We start from the raw sequence: 22,746 nt of genomic DNA, 5'->3' as shown, positions 1-22,746 counted from the left end.
CGCAAAAGTATGCGCGGACGTTGCAAATTTGGTCTCAAAAGTTGCGCGAGACTTGAACGAAGAAAGTCAAGAAGCCTCGCAATGAGGCCTTCTCGTGTTACAGAATTATAGCGCGAAACGTCGAGGGGGGGCCCTTTTAGGGTTAAGGTGAAATGGAGAAGCAACATGGTGATTGTGGCAAGGGGCCAACTGTAAGCCAGATGAGTCTCTGGTTAACTTTGGCAATGCTCTGAGCAACCATTGCCATTTCGAAGAGAGTGTGCATGACTTGTACATTTTTAATGAAGACTCCGAAATACGCAGAGTTGCACTCATAACAACCACACTTTGCCTGCTGGGAGAGCATTGGTCATTCTGATGAGAAACTCTCCTTTTTCTGTATTTTTTTTTCCATTCACTTCCTTTCCTGTTTCTTCTGTGTTTATGTTCTTCAACATTATTCATTAATATACATAAATATGAGCATCTCCTATTCACACATACATATACCAAACAGCATCCTCAATTTGCAGCAAGTGTGTGTGATAAGCACTTTGTCCAACATCATTCCATTCAGACCTGTAGTTTATAACATCTACAGGTTGAAATGTTGACGGTTTTCCCCCCGAGTCTGACTTCTCCTACTCCGAACCTTGGTGCCGTATTATATTCTGAGATCACCAAAGGGCATCATGGATGACTACATGTACTGTCAAACTCTCCTTGTCTGAGCAATTGACACATTAAGGATGCTGCTAATTGTAGTCAATTCCACACATCACTTACATCCTGTTGATGGCACATATCGTGTCTGAGGTAGGAAAGTTGGCCAATAGAACAGCGGAACCTCATTTTAACAAGGTCGGATATAGCTGGACATTTGACGTGACAAGATAATCTTGCAGGTCCAATTCCATTTCTATATTCATTCTTGATATAATGACTTGCCAAATACAGTGCACTCCGCACACGATTATAACGAAATGCCGGTAACACCGAAATTAAAAATTCAGGCTGCAACATTCTCGCCTTTAAGTTGTCTATTGTTTATTTGTACGGTTATAACAAAATTTTGATACATTGTATAACGAAAGAAAACTGCCGGTCCTGTACTGTAAAAGTGGATATTTTTGCGCAACTAATTTTTTGCGCTTGGCTGGGTAAGATGAGTTTTGCGTGTTTTTAATTCCGCAGAATCAGACATCAGCGACTGGGACATATGTCAAGCAAACATTTTTGCGTGCTTTTATTTTCACGCTAGTTTCTGGCTGCACAAAATGCACAAAATTTCCACTTTTACAGTATATCGAGGAAGTTTCAGTGGTTCCGAGCAGCCCGTTACAATTAAATTCCTCCATATCACTATGGATGGTACCAAACATCATTGTAACCTTACACTGACACTCCAAAATAAAGAGTTTGTTTCTCAATAACATTCTCTTGACTTCCACAAATTTGACAACCACTGACACTGTGATGGAAATGACCAATGTAAGGTTAGAAAATGACAGGTTTATGGTCAAAACATCAAAAACGTAAAATGGAGTCCATTTTATAGAAGGATAAATTATTTAATTTTATTATTTAGAAGGATAAATTATTTAACATTGTGCTGCATTTTGTGTTTAATATTTTTGGAGAAAAAGACTCTTTCCTCTTTGTTTGTTTTTTCACCAGTTTTGACCTCTGATGAATCTTCATGGTTTTCCTTTGACATAAATATCATTCTGTTTTACGAGGCTCAAATACTGACATTTCCAGTACAAGCAAGAATCTTCAGTGTTTTTCTCCAGCAAATTCAACTTGATAGGGAGTGAAATCATTGGTCCACGTCCCTTCTTGCAAGATCAACCATTCCTGCAGACAACGTGGTAAGTTGACTTGGTGAGATCTCTACAGAATAATGACAGGAATCCGATTTGAGATGCAAGTTGAAAATGCATTTCCTTGTGGAACTGTTGTCTTTTGACTCCCTAGATCAGGTCACACTCATTATCACAGCTGAGAGACACCATGAATCTGTGAGTCCGCGACACTTGCTGATTGCTGACAGTCGTGGTCACTTTGGTCAAAACCACCCTCCTGCTCTCTACCGGTCAAAGACAGCTCTAAATCTCTCCCCAAAACCTCCGGGCAGAGCCTAGCCCTAGAGGACTGGGTTCCTGCCTCATTCGGTGATACGCCTGTGCAGCATCATCAGTCAAACCATTTGGATGATCCCCTCTGACCGGCCATCCCAGTGTTTGTACCCATCAACTTCTTCTTGTACTTGCTGACCATGGCATTGAACTGTTTTTCCTCTTTCACATCCCGCCCATGCTTCTTCTTGCTCTGATTCTTCTGCAAAATGCAAATGAAAACAAAGAAAAAGTAGTAGGTGCAAAGCTTGGCATTGATTTTCTCTACAACTTGGCTAATTACATGTCCAGGGTAACAAAAACTCTAGAAAAGTTACATAGATTTGAAAAGCAGAATGTTTTCCCAAAGCATGAATACACAGCTGTCTCAAAATAATGTGGCACACACGGGGTTCACATCATTGCACATAAAGAGTTAAGAAGAGTTCCTCTTACTCGTCTTTCCTTCCTGAGCTCCTTCTTGGACACGCCCAGCGCTCCTGCCGGCACGGGATCCTTCATGCTGCTCCACACCTGTCGCTGGAGGGACTTCCTCTTCTCCATCCGGCTCTTCCTCTTCTCCTCCGCCACCCGACCCCGGTCCCGCCAGCGGTTCTTGGCCCCAAAGTGGCGTGGAAGTGCCTTCTTCCTGCCGCCGGCGGGCATGACCATGGCCTCGTTGGCTGGGGCGGGCGCCTCTTGGCTGGCCTTCTGCTGGCTCAGTATCCTCTGCTGTGAGTACGGCCTCCGTGGCTGGGGCGTGTCCTCCTGCTTACCCCTCTCTGACAGGACATCTTGCTTCATCTGGGGTGGGGGGGAAAGCAACAAGTATGACTGCAAACTTACTAGTCCAAGCGCTGATAATCATTTTTATAATGGTCTCACAACTCCAACAGTTTTGAAGCAAGTTTGTTTTCTTTCTTGTCATAACATATCAATTTTAGGTTCAGTTTGCTGGAAAATACAGTAAAGAATATGTGTAAAATCAACCAGTCAAGACAAAATTTAGCTTGTCTCTAAAGAAAAAGGCTTTCACAACAACACAGGAAAATATGCTACGAATTGATAAAATCTAGAAATTATTGCTCTAAAAGTGAAATGTTACCATAGTGACAACAAATAACACAACTATCAACAAGAGTAAAGTAACACAAGAAGGTACAGCAAATCTTTAACGTATATCTGGCTGACATGGTGCAGGCATTTAAAATAATACACACAGAATAATCATATCAAAATGTATGTAAATGTATTCAAAATGTAAAAATGTCCACTGAAGACAATTAAGACACGACACAGACAGTGCACTTTATTGAGCTTCTTTGTTCATTTTAAAAGTTTTTTTCTTCTTCACATGCTTACCATTGCCTTCTCTTTTCTCCTCTGTTTGATCTCAAGTGCTCGCTTGTTTTCCAGGGAAAATCCCACGATGGGTCGCTAAAACAAAGACAAATATCAGACAAAATTATTTTAAGCTGTCCTTTATTTTACGATACAAAAAAGTTTGAAATTAAATCTTTGCTTTTTCTTTTGGTGGTGGTAGCTGGGTAAGATATGGATGGCTGTCTCTAGTACTACTGAGAAAATAATTGAAATAATACGCTAAGTACCTTGGGCACCAGGGAGTCTCATCTAGGTAGCGCGAACTTACAAAAAGTATAATAAAACAAACAAACAAAAATAATGTTCTCTTCAGAAGGATTGCTGTGTACAATGACATTACTTTGCATACACATTTACCTACATCAAAATCATCATTTTTTTAATTTCTCTCTGAAAGAAAATGTAATAAATTCAAAACCATAAGAGTGTAATGAAGAGATGTATCAATGCTTTGGTCTTGGCCAATGGCAAATATCCCTGCAGTCTATGGTGAATCCCAATGATTCAGCACATACATGTACTGCATTACCTCCTGAAGAATCAAGGCAGATTTTGGACTTCTGGCAATATTGCTATTACTTTGACAACTCTGGAGTCAGAGGAGAAATTCTGTCTTCTACTCGTGTGCTTTTCTTTTACTATGACATAGTAAGCATGGTACACAATCTCTTCCAATATGAGAACTAATACTCCTAAATGTGCTATCCACACTTATATTCTCTTTACTAAAAAGGACATAAGAGCACTATTTCGTGCATTGCATAGAATGCAAAAATCTTGTGTATTGTATCAATGCTTGTGAAGTAGATGCCAACTGTTTTTACCTTTGCTGGGCCAAACAAATCTTGGTTGTTGTTGAGATGGTGAAGTGCTGCTAAGGCATGCTGGTGTTCTGTGAACTCTACAAAGGCAAAGCCGAGCGACTTGCAGACCCCCTTGGCATTGGGTTGATTCCTGTCTCGCATTATCCTGGCCTAAAGTGTTGGCAGGCAGACAGGCAGGAGAGGAGTGGGAATGAAGAATAAAACAGAGCAATATTATCACTCTAATATCACTGTAAAAGTGGAAAATATCAGTGCAATTAAAATTGATTGAAATTACATTTGTTGGAGAATAATGAACTGCAGAAAAGTGCGATGATGATGATTGCCAAAAATAGTTTGAGGAGGTTCCTGCTCAAGAAAACAATCAATTTAATTGTTGTTTTTGCAAAACTTAACCGCTGACACGTAACATCAGAGTTGGCATTCTATGTCGCATTCTACCTCTGTGAGACATATATGAACTTGAATTCAATTTAGCTATGGAGAAACTCTCTCTCTCTCTCTCTCTCTCTCTCTCTCTCTCTCTCTCTCTCAATGGCTTGTCAAACAACTATGGATAATCATGAGCACAGTGTGATAATGGACTCCTACATTCCACAAGCTGTACAATTGGTGATGTTTGGGGTTTTGATAAACATCAATCTCCATATAAATTAAACTAATTCAAGTATGATTAGAACCCTCTTCTTTAAATTTTCACCATATATTAACTCGTACACTTCCTATACTGATGTAGCATTGCACTCTTTTCATAAAATTTCACTGATATTTCAATTAAGGAAATTTGTAAAGAATGTTCCTGCTTTCCAAGATTATTTCAGTTGTTAGTGGAAACAAGCCTTGGGAACTGAAGACTTACATGTTTGAATCATAATTTTTAAGATTTTCTGTTTGAGTGTGAGATAGAATGAAATTCTAATGTTTCAGTAAAGAAACCTTTTATAGCTTTCTAATACTTTCCAAGAGCTTGATCTTAGAGAGCTGAAGGGTTACCTATTCGAAACACAATTTGACGATATCCAGAATGTCAAATGCTCATTAAATTTTAACATATCCAAGACACTATTGACACAACTAATAAAGATTAATCAGTCACGACTTTCCAGTACTTCTTTCACGAGTATTGTGCTGCACCATATCTGACTTTGCATCACAAGACCAATACAAAGTGTTATGCCAAGATTTTACACGAGGACTCAAAATAGGTGAAATGGGTCAACCTAGTCAATCTTGAGTTTTTTATGTCACCTGAAAGAGTAATTCTCTTCTACCTACAAATTTGTAATTCTAAAGTTTGGGATCATAAAACAAGTCGGAAATCATGTTTTTTTGTTGTTTTTTAGCAGCTTTTCTGTTATACTTTTGTAGGATAGTGTTATTAGGTATAATGTCTTTGTAGAGGCCCCTTTTCATTCCTTACAAACCCTTACACACTCTTCACTTTCAAGTCTAATAACTTTTGAAGAGATAATGCAACTGCTTTATACAGGAATATTAGTCATTAATAGAATGGGCTTCAAGAGTATTAAGTATTAAAGCAAAATGTCAACTTCGTTTAATAACCCCTTCATTGTGGTTGCCCTGGAGTTTTACATCCTGTTTTCTGTTCAATTTATGCATAGAGCACAGCTTGGTAAGATTAAGCACTTGAGTAGACCCTGAACTTCAAAGCCTCTTTTCTCAGTAAACACTTTTCCAAGGCGTGAACTATCTTTACATTATTTAGATAGATTACAAAAGTCCATTTGTATTGAGCTATACATAGATAATAAGTCTGGTGGGGTTTTGGGGGGTTTTTTGTTGTGGTTTTGTGATGCAAGGCCACATATGATTGTCATGCGATTGATTATTCTAAATCAATCTTTCATAGAGGCACATATCACTGGTACAACATACCTCAATGACCTTTGACCTCTTGTCTCCGGCAGCATCCTTGGCTAGCTCCCTGAGACGCTTGTCATCCACAGACTTGGGCAGGTTGTGGATCGCCAGGCGTGTTGGCGAGACGAAGATGTTGAGGTTGCGTAGCTTGTCCCGCTTCATCTCCTCCACCTTGAGCCTCTTGTTGAGGTAGACTTCGGGGAGGCCCTCGGCAGCCTTGGTTCCCGGCCGAATCACTGCATGGGGAAGATGGTAATGATCCACATTAACTGCATGCCAGGACTATGTGGTCCTCATAATAAAAGAACAACAAGAAATCATTCCTCATAAAAAGCATCTCTCCTTTGATTCTATTACAGGAAAGTTGTATTAAATAAAAAAAACAACAACAAACTAATAAAACAGAAGACACCGAATAAATACATGAATCACTCTTATATGCATCATGTAAATGAAAATGTTTCTCATACAGGATGTCATATTCATTAAACTATCCATTTGTTAGTGGCTTTACCATATTTTCTGATCAGTCTACCCTCAACAAGAATCTTACGGAAACAAACTAATGCAGGAGTACAAGAAAACACTTTAAAGAGGGCCATGCATGTGTAAGAGCTTTTAAAATTGCTGAACATCAAATTTTTGTTTCACACTGATTGAAGCATCATGATAATCTCACAAAGTGAAAAGCAAACATGCATAAACTAGGGAACAGGAGAAAGGTCTTCAAAGACATTGCGATAAACTCTACCTTACTACAGATAATGGGGAAATGGTATCAAACTACAAATGCCCAAGAGACAGGGTAGAGACACACTTACTGCCCTCCCTGAGCAGGTGGAGATTCCGCCTGTCCTTCTGCTCTTCCTTGGCCTTCTCCTTCTCCGCCATCCTGAGCCGGACGGCTTCTGCTCGACTGATGGCTGGACTCACCGCCAGCAGACGCCCTCGCAAGGTCAGAGCGGTGCCCTGATATAAAGCAGAGTTCATGGATAAGAGATACTCTCGATATCAAGATTTACAACAGGCATAGTAGCAGGCAAACCATCTCTTACGATCCCTTGTCAGGTGGTTGGCGAGCTTATGAGAAGCATTCTTTTCTTCTTTGCTCATTGTGAAAATATAGCATTCCTATCTGAGCAATATTTGAGCCATGGAAGAAAAGAAAGGCTATCTGAAAGAGGTGAAGCCTTGCATGCCTTAAATCATTTTGATCAGTATTACTAAAGGTACAATCAAAGTGCACCAGTTCTGCCAATTATTTCATTGTGGCAATTGATATCAAAGTCAGTCATGACTCCGACATCAACATTCGTACCAAACAGTTGTTCTGATTTATTTTCCACTAACATTTAATTCTACTTAGGATAAACAGTTTTGCAATAACCTTACTATGCCTGCTCGTCAAATCAAAGTGTAATTTCACACCATATTCATGTTGGTTTAATTGATAGACGTGCATTGTACAAGTGTATATTCTTTCAATAAAGACTAATGGAAGAGTGTGGGGTGATGACACTATAACCTCTTCAAAATTGCACGTATTTGGTAAACAAATGTGAATCATAAGAATTCATTGCTTTCCTATTTCATGTCTGATTTTGATGAAACTTTTATCATACTGTGCTCCTGCTTCTACTCTTTAAATACGGCCACATTGAATAAGGTGCTTATCTGCAATTTAATTTGCACAAGTAACATTTTGCAAATATCATTGCATCCACATAAATGATCAGATTTACCTCTTGGAGACACTTCTCAGCATCTTCTTTCCTCTTGAACTTCACAAATGCTGTTCCTGGAAGTATAATGGGGGGGGGGGGGGGGAGGGGAGATATCTCATCGCTGCAAATCTGTATTATGCAAATCACAATGCTCATGATTTCTGTTGCAGTAAGTATGCTACCAAAAAAATGTCCTCATGGGACTAATGACCTCAGGCATTACGGCATTTTGTTTGCCAATTAACACGTCCGTTGGAGTGTTTTCTAACTTAATTGTGTCTGGACAGAGATTACATAATCCTCCAAATTCATCGTTTATGCCACTATGGCCTTGCAGTTGGACTAAGGCACAGTGTGATACCTGACCAGGACGGCTAATTTTACAGGTATATTTGGAGGGACAAAATATGTTCTAAAGAAACAGTGCAACAGGATACATGTTAACAATTGTGATCATGATAGACTTTGCAGAGTAAAGCATTCCTAAATATAATATGTACAACATCAAAATATATGCATGCAATGTCTATGTAATATGCAAATTTCCTGATATATTATCAGGCACGGTGGAGCACCCCAATTATCTCGCAGAAATCCATCGGCAGCCGAGCCTCATTTGCATAAAGTAAACAACATGTACTCGCGTAGTTGAGAAAAAGTAAACAACTTCTCAAGCTAATAACAATTTAAGGAAACCTATTTTCGGATTAAAATTGAGTTAATTTGAATTTGAAAACATGTCCGAATATGCACATATAACATATTAAAGAATATGACAATGATAATATGTGAAATTCTAGCGAAAACCTGGCGAGCAAAATTACCAAAAATATGCCTCAAAAATCATCCTAAAATTCACGAAGTGTGATTGCGGAACCAAAGCGCCATTACACCGAAATTTATTTATCTGCTTGCATTTTAAATTTCATACCGTAATATTCCCGGCCATGGTTGTGTCGGAAAAAACCAGAAGGTGATGTCAAAAATGACACGAACGCAAAGCGTACAGGTCGGTCCCATGTATATATAATCACGTCACTGTAGCGTTGCATGTCACAGCACACCACACAACGCATTGCTGCATGCAGTGTGCGCGGCAGCAGCTCAGCAGTCACCGCCGTGCGACACTCAGCAAAATTGACTGCGTCACATGCAAACCAACAATGAGCACGAAATCCTGAATCTCACGTACCACGCATGCCCAATATTACGGGAAAAGAAACGACGTCATTTTCAATTGTTTCGCTGACTACAATTTTCTATTCCAAACCCTGTAGAAACAAGTTGATTTCTCAAAAAGTACAGGTGGAACCAAGTGAAAACTTTCACCATATATGGATTGAGGCCTGATGAACTTATGTTGCCAATTTCGGACACATTGGAGCCCGGCCATAGTCCAGTCGGAAAAAAACAGAGAGCATGTTTTGCGAGAGGAGATTTTCAAAACGCTTTAATATCTCAAGTTCTAGTGCAGCAAATTTCATAATTTTTTCATCAAAAGGAAGGTTTTTAAAAACTTAGATAGTGTTGGAAGTTTGAGTTTACTAGCGGCACGCATAGCGGCACAAGGAGAAGGTAAAGATTTGACTTTTTCATGCACACAGTTTCGGGCAGCCGTGGATGCCCGTTGGAAATTCAAATAGAACGGGGCGATAATGAGATGCAAATTGGGGTGCTCCACCGCGCCTGTTATCGGTGTCATCATCAAAGATTACAACTCCTTCATCATTGCAGTATTGTTATACTGATCATTAAAGTGATCCATGATGGCTATGGTTTAAGTGTCAGTAGCAATTATGTTTCAGCGTTGAAGAGGTAAACAGAGAAAAGGTTGTAGTCCATGTAGTACTTGTGGTTACAACAGTGGCGGTAGTAGTATCTGTAGTAGCAGTCATGGCTGCATCCACATAGTGACATTCCCCATTAAAATGAGTTTCATCTGATCATCAGCTGTGGTTCAATGGACAACACCACTGACAGTCAATCATGAGGTCCCTGGTCCAAGTCCCCTAGCGAGAGCAGTTTTCAGGGCCCTTCAAGGCATTCATCCTCATTGCCCTGAGATCTCAAAAGAGGAAATCCACCCCAAAAATAAATAAACTTCAAATGACAGAGGAAAAAAAAAACTCCCTACAGAATGATGCAAAAATGAAAAAAATCGGAGAAGAAATTATATGAGAAGAAAATATGACATTTTGACAATTCACATTTTGTTTTTTGAAAACGTTTCTTAACCAGTCCTTATAAATATCCAAATAAGCAAGGTGATGATGTCATACCCTCACAATTTTTCATGTATGTCATGAAATTTAGAAGAAAAAAAATTGTTATATTTCCTCTCTAAAAGGGACTTGTACCTTCCGGTCCCATGACTGCTTGCTTACAAGCATTCACTGGTGTCTTCAGTGGTCACATAACCACAAATCAACTACAATCAATTCATATGTACCTCGAGAGTGTTCCGTCATCTGATCGAGTACAACCCGACAGAACTCGATGTCACCAAAGGGGGAGAAGACTTCTGTCACATCCTCATCCATGCAGTCATAGGGAACATTCCTACAGCAAGAGAAACCAAATATATCCACTCTTGATATGCAGCACTTTAGAACGAGGGCTATGCACATAAATATATGTGGTCGTTTTGAGTGGACATAACTATACTCCCATATTCTTTTTGCTCGCAAAAAAAGAAAGAAAGAAAAAGTAGTGACTCCTATTACAAGGTGATATGTGCCTCCTCCTATATTTTGAGACAAGTGTTTGAAAAATTGCAGCTTGAAAATATCAACATTTGTGTTCTCACACAAATTTCCGTGACTGATAATATTTGTAAATAATAGTACTGTCCACTCTGAAATTCACTGAATAGTGATAAAAGATATAATAAAACTAGGAATTTTCACTCACCTCCTATAGTAAGATATCACTATTGACATGTATTCATAAAAAAAACAAGAAAGAAAACTCATGCAAAGCTTTCTTTCCTCAAAAGAATATGGGTATTTGGTAGGTATGCAAAGTATATACATCTATCAACCAATATATTCAAATTTTTGTAGGTAATTATGAGGTGCATTCAATCTTCAGAAGTTTGCATTATTTTGCTGACCTACATCCTACACGTTGCATAATGCATGAAATATCACAGTTTTGAAAATTGAGATTAACAATACAATTTTACAGTCAATACATACCAATAGCTTTGATGGAACCAAGGTGGTTTCTATCTCCCCTCATAAATAAATGCCATTGGAATTTAAATAGAAATTTTTGTGGGTGTCTAACCTGATAAAGAGTGTTTTTCCTTCCTGTATGTCCTCAGGTTGCTGCTTCTCTTTAGTCTTGTGTGGTCTTTTACCAAGTGACATTCCATCATCGTGACCCTCTTCATTTTCCTCGTCGTCATCTTCCTCATAGCTCTCACTTTCCTCTTCTTCCTCTTCATCATTTGTCTCCTCCTCCTCCTCCTCCTCAGCATTATCCTCTTCCTCCTCCTCCTCCTCGTCATCTTCATCTCCCATGTCACTATCATCTGCACTTCCGTCCCCTTCATCATCACTATGCGACTTCAGGATAGAGATGAAAGAGAGAGAATAAACAAACAAACAAAGGCAATTGTCAGTGTATCAGTGCATTACCAAGCACAGATGAGCACTCAATACAAGAAAGTTCCTGCAAAACATTGCATCATTACTTCGTAAGAGGTTCACTTTAAAGCATTTCATTTCTAATGGTGCCAGACCCAAACACTGAAGCAAGAAATTTCCTTGCTAACTTGCTCTCTGAGCTAAAACAATACTTAAAGTTTTAGAAAACAAAATAAACTGAAGAGCATGCTTTCACAGTTCAAATAGATCAAGAGCTGCAATAAAATACTATTGCCAACTGGCCTTGTGCAAAATCCTGAAAATTTGCTAGGTTACAAACAGGCACTATTAATCTTCATATTTAGATATATATGCATTCTTGTATACTGACAATAAACATCCCTGCAAAACCTCAGCAAAAACCTTCAAAAATTTTCACACAACAGAAGATAAGACATAATCCTTTAGAAATGTACACACCATATCTTCATCTGTTTCCTCCTTCATTTCTTCGTCTTCCTGGTTATCATCTTGTTCATCATCTTTCCAAGACAAGGGGGGAAAAATGAGAATACTATCATAAATACACCAAGTGATTAAACAACCATGGTTAACCCCCCCTGGACGTTTCGCGTGATTATTCTGTAACGTGTGATGCTCTCGCCGCGATATTTTATGACTTTTTTCTTTCAAGTATCGCGCAACTTTTGAGACCAAATTTGTCGCTCCCGGGCATACCATTTGGAAGCCACGCCCCTTTGAAAAAAATTTGTCGACCCAAAAATTCCTTAAAAATGTGATTTTGTGTACAAATCCAATGTAAATTGTGTTTTTGCAATTAATTCTTATAAAAACAAATATTTTTACTTTCAATGGCTGATAATGAATTATTTTAGCCTGATTATGCTTTAAAAAAGTTCTGCGACAAGTAAAAAAACAAAGAAATACATAAGGAATTCAATAAACAATAAAATACATAAGAAATAATTATGAAGCCGAATTTTCGCTTCAATATTATTGTTGAGGATATTGAAAAGAATATGTTCACCAAAAATTAGAAGTCTTGGAGCTTTATTTTTTGATTTATAGGCAAAAAAAAAAAAAATATTTTGCATAAATTAGCATAAATTAATTAATATAAAATACATAATTAAAATTTGAAAAATCTAACTATACAGACTTGTAGATTACATTGGCCTCTACCTCAGTGCAAATTTTCATGACGATCGCGCGATCCACGACCAAGATCTTAAGGGGGGACCAAAAAGCCAAGATTTGCAAAATTAAAATGCATGCGAAAGTCCCCATCTTCACTATATGCACTGGATGCCAATGGCAATTCGTGAAAATTCCATGCTGCAAAAGAGGCCATCTGCTCCAATTGGCGAAAATTTCATGCTGTGAATATTTCTTGCTTCATTATTCTTTGAATTGATTGACCACCATAGCATAGTAGTTCACATAGGCCTACCTTGTGTGTTGGACCCATGCACTTTTGCTTCCTGCATTGCTTTGAGGTAATCCTCTCTTGGTAGTGTCCAATCAACAGCCACTGTGCGACCTGCACAATTCATATAGAGAAAATAAGGCAGTAGTAACAGTACCTCTCTGGTAGTATGCAATAAGCTTAGTATCATACGAATGCATTTATCATTAAAACTTCAAGTTAACATCTGTGTACTGCAAATGATACAAATCATTTTAAATTAGCTGTAGTATAAAGTCGCAAGGCAAATTTCCTGCATTATATTCTGAATAATTTAGATTATACTGTGAAGAGTATATCTCTTATCTGCAACCAGCTTTATAAAGTACAACATGCAAAGTGTCAATGAGGTTCAAATCAACAGTAATATGTTGTATACATGCAGTTTGCAGAATAGACTTTAATTTTTTTGTTTATATGATGAGACTTAAATTGCAATATTGGACACTACAGTCTTCAAATCTGGCACTCCTTTGATGGCATGTCTCTAAATGAACCATACACATGTTGCACTCAAAGATATTCTTGTACTTTAATACTGCGGTATTGTAATGGTCCATGTACGTGCAGCTATTCAAGAGTTTGAGCCTCAAGATCAGGAGCCCCATAAATTTGAGAATATTATGATGCACACATCCTAACCATCTTACCCATTATTTCTTTGCCATTCATGTGCTTCACGGCTTTGGCAGCATTCTTGAGTGACTGGAACTGCACGAAGCCGAAGCCGAGCTTTTTGGACGAGTTGCCTTTGACTGGCAGCAGAACCTCGTTCACCTGCCCAAATGACTCAAAGGCAGACTTCAGAACTTCCTCTGAGCACTGGAGAGAATCAATCAATGACAACACAAGTGATCTCCATGGTTAACGGGGGAAAAAAAAATGTAACCCCCAGCTCAAAACCCACGAAAGTCGCAGATTAGGATTCTCTGCAATGGACCAAAATATGTAATCTGGGGTGAAATTCTAGAATCTATCAAATACATCAGCTTGGAATGGAGAAATGTAATCCAAGTCCTAAAAGCTTTTCTCTACCTACTGTCAAAATTTGGCAGCTTAAAACAAAATGGAACTATAATTTTTCGGGCGGGTGCTGCTTTCACCAGAGAAAAGACTAGAAATGTCGCTACGGCGACTGGTGTATGCCTCCGCCATAATGCATGCTTCTCCTAATAGGTCTATAGTACAATGTCTTGACAATGTGTGATGAAAGTTTCACACAATTGGCAAAATATTAAAATGACAGGTTTGCCACAAATGTGCTGAATGTTCACTTTCCTAGAACTAGGTTCAATTTGATGAATGATTAAAACGTCAGAGTGCTGGTATTTGGGGGAACTGATGATTTTTACTTGACTTTTGACCCTTTTAAGTTTATGCATTGAGTAATTTTCAAGGTATTGAGAAAAAAGTATAATTTCAGTATCAAATGGTAAAATAGTATTGTCTAAACCTGGCCTTTGACCTTTGACCTCACAGTTCCAAAGAGAATCACTGTTAGGTAGAACATGCATAAATATGTAAGTTTCATGATAATACCTCAAGTTACTTTTGAGATATGGAGGAAGAAGTGCAATTTAGTACTTTCACTTGACCTTTGACCTTTTGGCAAGAAACTTCCCACAGAATATATATTGGGTAATACATGCATACATCAAGTTAAAAAAAAAATCCTTCAGGAATTGCATATATATAAGGAAAGCAGTGATATTTTGAGGAGTTGACCTTGACCTTTGACCCATGACCCCCAACTTCCCTAGATAATCACTGCCCATCGGTACATGCATATATACTAAGTTCCATGAAGATACCTTGAACTATTTGCGAGATATGAAGAAAAACATGAAATTTCAACCTTTTTTTCACAAAATAACCTGTGACCTTTGACCTTTGACCCTGTGACCCTAAAATCCAAACAAAGTATCATCCCCCAGGATATACCTCCATACCAAGTTTGATGCAAAACCACCTCACGGTTCTTGAGATATCGACAAAAACAAAACGGGACGGACGTACGGACGTACGGACGGACGGACGGACGGACGACCCGAAAACATAATGCCTCCGGCCACTTCGTTGGCGGAGGCATAAAAATACAGTAAACCTCGGATAAGTCGACGTCGAGTGAGTCGAAAATCACTTAACTCGAAGCAAAATGAAAAGTCCCCATTTTTCCCTATGTATTTACTCTAAGAAATATTTGGATAAGCCGAAGTACGAGAGTCGAATTTCGGCTGTGTCGAAGTAAAACCTTCAGTCCCTTTTGTACAAAACACACGTAATTTACATCACTTGAGCCGAAGAAGATTTGTCTGGCATTCTCATTACATTTTCGAGAACAAAAAAATCGGCATGTCGCAGAACCCGTCCCCTGACCTGCTGCATGTAAGCATGCACACTCGCCGTACCGCTCCGCACGCATGTCGAATACATACACATGTATACATGTATACACACAGCGCATCGATCCATACTTTATCCATACACACAGCACATGCTTGGTCAACCAATCGCTGCTTTAATATTTCAGTGACAGGCCAAGTGGGCGGAGCTTGTTTGTGCGTGCCCGGCTGGCTGTATAGTTTTGTTCAATGGAGGTGGGATGGGCCTGGGAGAGTGTTTGTCTCAGGGTAGGTTGACGGAGATGGCTACCTATGTTGCACCATAGACATAGCACATGCACATTGCCACATTAGCATGCATATGCACATTGCCACATTAGCGCAGACATTCTCAGAACTAGACTACTAGTATTGATACAAATTCCATGTTCAAATTAGAACAAAATAAGAACATTATCTTCAAGAACAGACAAATTTGAATGCAAACACACACACGCACGCACGCACACACACACACACACATGCATGCAAATGTACTATAATACATGTACATAACTGTGAGTCGAAAAAAAAATCGACTCTCGCGAGAGTCGAAGTTCACTTAAGTCGACGCATTTTTGACAGTCCCGAGAGCTTCGACTCATGCGAGGTTTACTGTATGTTCAATTGATACTCCTGCACAGCATGCCTGAGTGACCCCAATCTTTAAATCCCTATTGTATAATGCTGCACTTCCTATCTCTCTCTCATTTCAATCATATTTTTGATGGCATAGGATGGCCCCATTCTAAAAAGTCATGTACCATTTTTAAGTTTAGAGCTTACTCTTTTAAACTATGTAGGAAAGTCAAAATTCATTTTGGCACACATTTTGTGGGCATTGAGCCGGGTGATCACATATCGTCGCTGGGGCGACAAGACCTCGTATCTGAAATTTTGGTGAAAATGACTTTTTGGATTAATGGTCAGATAATTAGTTAAGTGATGTACTGTCAAAATCCTAGCTGTCTTACCCCAAAAATGAAGCCACCATGGCATGTCAAATGGAAGGCTATCCCATTTGAAATAGTGCTTTGGCTGCCATGTTTTTTTGCTCTCCTGAACATTTGACATTTTGTAGATACAAGGTCTTGTCACCCCAGCGACGATATGCAGTTATGAATGTAACAGAGAATGAGAGTAAGAGAGGAGAGGGGACGTTGAGGGAGGGAGGAAATTGAGAGATATGCACTGTGCATTTGATACGACTAAATGTTGCATCTTCATAATATCATTGTATACCATCACTTTTCAAAAAATGGATTTTATCAAAATATCACCAAACATGGCATACCATTATTGTATATTGTGTGTTGTGTATTGTGTAGAGTGTTACAGTGGCACGTAACAGCAAATTTGGCAACATTATTGCAACAGGTACTACAAGTACTAGCATGTGAAAAATAATTGGTCCAATTAACCCTTCACAAACACTCATTCTGTATAATACCGCGAGTGTGTGTGCATGCATATGTTCATGTGCGAGGGAGGGGCTACGATCTGGGTTGAAGTGGTATAGACACACAGTACTGTACACTATTGCTTGCAGCAGACTCTTATACTGAGCAAACTTTGGGTGAATCAAGGTCACCTCTATCAAGGGCAGCTAGTGAAAGATGTCTCTAACACAGCTGCTGTCATCTGAGATTCAGTAGAATTAACTTTTTGTGCTAGGCACTTTGGACAGTGTGTACATTGCTATGGGGGCTTTCTGTGCAAATCAATACTCAAAGCACACAAAGGGTTAACCATCAAAATGCACACAATACATACCTTGAATGGGAGGTTTCTCACTATAAGTCTACATCTCCTCTTTTCCTTCTCATCTTCCACATCCCCTTTCTTCTTTTTCTTCTTTTTCTTCTGCATTTCTTTCTCTTTTCCTTGGGAATCTGCATGATCCTCTTTCTTCTGAATAACCTCACTCTTCCTTTTCACAGGTTGTCTTGTTTTAGTGGCTGAGGAATCATCTATAAAAGTCAGAGGAAAATAGAACAATTGTCAGATAAATGTAATATTTTATGTCATGTAAATATTGCAAATGCATATTATGTAAAGTAACTTACAGTCAAAAGGGTACACAAGGTTTTATTCTGACTTCTAGGAAATGCACCATTTATAGGATCTAATATGGGTCAAACTGTATCGCTTGTGAATTGTTCGCTTCAAGATTTTAGACATGACATAGTCCGTACATCATCGCTGCAAATAAAAAATACAAAGTTGACAGGCATTTATCAAAGTAATACAAAGTAATGCTACAGTCACACAGATAATCCCATTTAAAGAGCACTGTTGGTAGTAAAGTTCTCAAGAAACAACAAAATTAGAGGTCATTAATATGAATTATGGGCTAAACGTGTATGTTTCATGCACATATTACATTCTACCAAATGTACAATGAAAATCGTCTGAAAAAGAAAGCATGGTGTTATGGTGTATGTGCACTTTATGTGCCATTGTGTGAACCCCATGTGTGCCACATTATTCTGAGACAGCAACATAACCATGCTTTTGAAAAACATTTTGTTTTTCAAGTCTATGTAACTTTTATAGGTTTTTGTTACCCTGGACATGTAATGACAGAAGTTGTTGAGAAAATACTGTACCAAGCAGTGTTTTGATGTAAATTGCATGACAAATCTATGATTGCTTTTCTTTCAAATGATCATTAGCCATGTTATTGTAAAGGCATGACTTTCGGACAGAAAACAGTGACAGAAACTCAGAACTAACACCGAAATACAGTAGGGAACACCGCTTGATACTCAGTCACCACATATAATGCTAGCTACATGTGTCAAGAATGGAATCACAAGAAACATTTTCATTGTACCGTGGCATTTGGCAATTTATCAGTCGGTTAGGGCAGGTTTGTACGTTTGAACAGAATATGCAAACCTGGCACAGTGTCAACTGAGTCTGGCGTCTAAACATGGCACATACAGAGTTAAACGAGTGTTACAAATTAGATCAGAGGTGAATGTGACTTCTTCCAAAAGCACACTCACTCCCTCACTTACACACACACACACACACACACACAATGGCGCTATATAAATGCTGTTTCATCAACACACACACACACACACACACACACTCACACACACACACACACACATTCAAGAATACTTTGTGATGTTAGCAGTCAGCCTCACCTTCTGTCATGCCACCAGCCTCTGACTTTGCAGCAGAATGGACATCCCTCTTGGGCTTCCTGTCAGCAAAGGAAACTTTCAGCTTCCTTCCCTGTAGAGACTTGGAGGAATTAACGGCTTTCTCTGCATCATCCCTGCGGGCAATGGAACCAGTGAAACAGAGAGTGGGTGAAGACAATCTAAAATATCCATAATCAGCCCTCTACAAGCTGTAATACTGTACACACTTTAATTTCTAAATTGGTAACACATACTGTAGATGATTTATTATTGGAAATATCAAATATTTCGAAGGCATAGCATTCTTCTTTTTTTTTTTTTTTTGGTAATCTGGAGTTGGAAGACAATAGCATGGGTACTTGATTTTGCGATACAACTGTGTAAAGAATGTGAATATCAAACTGCTAGCATGTACTCAGCATATATTCATGTACAAGCTCCTTAGGCTAGGCATTTGTGTGCAGCTGCTGCCTTCCCTTGTTGCATTTACTCGCATTGCTTTCACACTATGTGCGCAGATATCTGGAGGGCGACATTTTGGCGAGTTGTTAAATTTTGAGTAACAAAATATTCAGCATCTGCAGTAATTGAATGAAATCATATTGAACTTGCATTGCCAAATATCACTATTTGTATGACAAAAGAGTAACGTCAAAACCTTCTTTCCTGTGATTTCAGAGAAATGAAAGCATTAATTAATGACCATCCAAAACTGTTTAATGCAATTATGTAATCAATGGTAAGCATGACAAAACCAAGTGTACACTTACAAAATTAGAAAGGAACAAGAAAACACTTACTTCAGTGCGAATGTCACATATCCAAATCCACGGCATTTGTCCTTCACACCTTTAGAGGAAGAGAAATGACGGGTTCATGAACTGTTAAGACTTTTGTGTGTGTGTGTTGTTGTTGTTAAACCAGTCTACGTACACTGTACAGTAGGTCATAATCATAATTTAGTGTACAAACTGTAAATCATATCAATATCAAGTCTTCACTTTTAAGAACAAAGCAATGAAGGACTCTAAACCATTGCATGTCTGCTTCACTGAAAGCTTTATGTACTTGGTGTAGTGGTGCATGAACTATTTCTACAAGTTTAAACAATTGACTATTTTGTTGAGTATGTGTAGTTTGGATGAAATACAAATAGTCTTTACTACTGTATACGCCATATATTTCGCGAGCCTAAATTTTCACGAATCGGGACTTCCCGACAATTTCGCCAGTGGTCAAATTCGCGATCATGGAGTCCTGTACTAAACGGAGAAATATTATCCGCGTACGTCACATTCATATCGGCATTAGAGTCAATATTTTTGCGTGTTCTTAATTTCGCGAATAGCAGCCGACTCGCAAAATTCGTGAAAATAAAAACCTCGCGAAATATTCGGCGTATACAGTATTCAAATCCTGCCTTATATTTCATAAATGAATGATGAAGAAAATTTTTAGAGCAGGACTGTAGCTTTATCTTTAAGCCTTTACTTAATCAGGACTTCTAGTTTTATTCTACTTTGCTATAAACTTTTAAAAAGTTAGAAAACCTGCACCAAGGTTGGACCTCCCATGCGTAAAATTGGAGCACGCGGAAAAACATTGATTATGTGTAGCTGGTGGTTGAAGGACAGCATTACAATGTATGGTCGAATTACGCACCGCTTGCTTTAAAGTTTAAAGCAAGCCGCCCATACTGGCCATATTTCGACCATTTTTGCTTACACTACAAAATGAGGGCAATCCTGGGTTTTAGAGGGCTAAATTATTTTAAGCTTCTAACTTCAGCACAGCCATTCCATATGTAGGGTAAAACCCCCATTTTTTTAAAAAACTAAAATAATACATGCAAAATCATATCTACAACAAAGTATGTTTTACCAAATTTCTTTTATAAATCTCGTTTTATTTTGTTAAATACATCATACAATTTCACAAAATCACAAAATATATCACCTTGATAATCCCCAAGAATATGGTCAACACGATCAGAATTTGGTCAGGTGACATGCATGTTCAATGTCAATGCACGTTCAAGACCACTGAAAAATGTGCCGCACGATACAGTTGTACTTTGTTGGTGCAAAATTGCATCAGGACGTTGCGGCGCCCATGGTGACCAAATTCTGGCAAGTCAGCACTTGCATTCAACCCCTGTACATTTAGTCACTGCACTGGCATGTATGGAGATTTTATTTTTCTTTGGCTTTTTTGAGAATACTATCACACTCTGAGCTTGCGATAAGCGAAAAATTTTTCCAGAGAATGGTGTAATTCTAAATTTGTAGCACTTTTTAGGAGACTCTGACTCTTAAAACTGGGCTTAATTCACGCATGCTTGGAAAAGTTGCACTGATTCTGCATTTTTGATGGCAAAATTTGGGATTTTGGATGGATTTTTGGAGGGGTTTACGAGACTTTCCTGTTGTGAATGACAGTGCCAGTAAAATACGGCATTACATGTATGTGAAATGATGTGATTTGCATGTGTTGCAACAGTAGAAAAAGAACTTACTGGCTTGTGATTAGTGATAAGTGACTGAATACTAGTGGTAGGCTTACCCTACCCGGGTATACCCCCCACTAAAAATAGGGGAAAAAAAGAGTAATATGTACCACAACCCACATCAGTCACACCTACCACACGGGGAATGCCACATTAAGAGTAACACCAGAGGAAAAAGACCTGGGAGTACTGATACACCAATCCCTCAAAGTCTCAACCCAGTGTGCAGCAGCCGCAAAAAAAAAAAAAAAAGCAAACAGAGTCCTGGGAATGATCAAAAGAAGCTTTCAATACAGAAGTCGAGAAGTTATCCTAAAACCCTACAAATCACTTGTAAGACCACACTTGGATTACTGTATGCAGGCCTGGTGTCCATACCTAGAGAAAGACAAGAAAACACTGGAGAAAGTGCAGGCTAGGGCCACTAAACTCATCCCCAACCTAAAAGATCTACCTTATGAAATCAGACTCAGAAGACTCAACCTTACCACTCTGGAAGTCAGAAGGAAGAGGGGCGATCTCATTCAAGCGTACCGCATCATAACACAGTTAGATAACATCAACCCAAATTCCATCTTCCAGAAAACAATATATCAAGGTACCCGAGGGCATTCCGAGAAACTTGCAAAGACACGTCCTAGACTGGACGTAAGAAAACACTTCTACAGCCAACGAGTGGTAGACAGCTGGAATAAACTCCCAGAAGATGTCATCCAGTCACAGACACTCCTCACCTTCAAAATGAAATTGTCTAAATTGGGTTATTAATGGACTAAAAAGCTCCCTGAACCCTGCCACACTTGCAATCTATCTACGTGAAGATGGAGGTGTGGCACTTCAAGGTAAATTCAAGGTAGGCCTAAATACCTTAAACTTTAAAAGTAATAAACTAGCATATAGTTAAATTTAGGTGGCTTTAGGGTTTAATACCTGTAGGGCTAGGGTTAACTTAGAGTTTAGGATTAGAGTAATAGTTAGCTTATGGGGGCTGTGCTGAAGTTTGAAGCTTAAAATAATTTAGCCCCCAAAATTAAACCCAGGACTGCCAAAATAAGTAAAAAGTAAAACCCTTCACATAAGAACTATGATCTAGACCTAAATTTACACAATTTATTTAAGTGCACTTGCCTATAAAATGCATGTTAGTCAACGATAGTCTAAGACTAGATCTAGTAGACTTAGAATAAGTCAGCACATCTAGAACTACGGAGTCTAGTTCTAAACTCTAAATAATAAAGCGCGGAACGTGTAACACTGGACACTTCCAACAAAAATCTAAGTAGGTGGGACTATGTTTCATGAACACGGCTTGATAACAAACAAACAAACGTTGTTTTTCATTTCCACAGCTTACGAATGACCTTACCTTTATCAGTCACGACAAAACACTTTTTAAGGGGACCAATTTCTCCGAAAACATTTTCTAAATCCTCCTTCGTGGTCGAATATGGCAAATTTCTCACAAACAGCGTTAGCCCCACATGTCCACTGGAAGTCGCCATGTTGCCCGATGATTAGTGATCGATTTCGATTATCAATCGAATCTCGGACGATTGCATGCGATTGATAGTATAGGCTGGATCACTGGATTCGCGTTCCTCAACCTGTTGCAACAAGCCCATAAGCTGTCGTAAAAATGAAGTAAAATCATAAGATAAATATATGTGAACTAACTCTTCCTCAAACTAATCTGTGGGAACCAATAGGAAGTTACTGA

The 22,746-nt window shown here is 38.7% G+C and overlaps 1 protein-coding gene across 1 annotated transcript; it reads right to left on the bottom strand.

Annotated features, from left to right (window-relative positions):
• Positions 1-2,005: 2,005 nt before the first annotated feature.
• Positions 2,006-22,531, bottom strand: LOC140229103 (RNA-binding protein 28-like). The gene is made up of 16 exons (XM_072309369.1): positions 22,396-22,531; positions 19,324-19,372; positions 18,524-18,657; positions 17,139-17,335; positions 13,635-13,806; positions 12,970-13,059; positions 11,979-12,040; positions 11,197-11,477; positions 10,358-10,467; positions 7,927-7,982; positions 7,006-7,153; positions 6,200-6,420; positions 4,304-4,453; positions 3,459-3,533; positions 2,553-2,900; positions 2,006-2,319 (listed from the first exon to the last, which is right to left on the bottom strand). Exons 1-16 carry the CDS (start codon positions 22,529-22,531, stop codon positions 2,176-2,178), a joined length of 2,373 nt encoding a protein of 790 aa, XP_072165470.1. The 3' UTR covers positions 2,006-2,175.
• Positions 22,532-22,746: the final 215 nt, after the last annotated feature.

Source organism: Diadema setosum, chromosome 5, assembly GCF_964275005.1.
Source record: "Diadema setosum chromosome 5, eeDiaSeto1, whole genome shotgun sequence".
Classification (NCBI taxonomy): domain Eukaryota; kingdom Metazoa; phylum Echinodermata; class Echinoidea; order Diadematoida; family Diadematidae; genus Diadema; species Diadema setosum.
The sequence above is the reverse complement of the archived record's forward strand: the minus strand, read 5'-3'. Positions and strand labels throughout refer to the sequence as shown.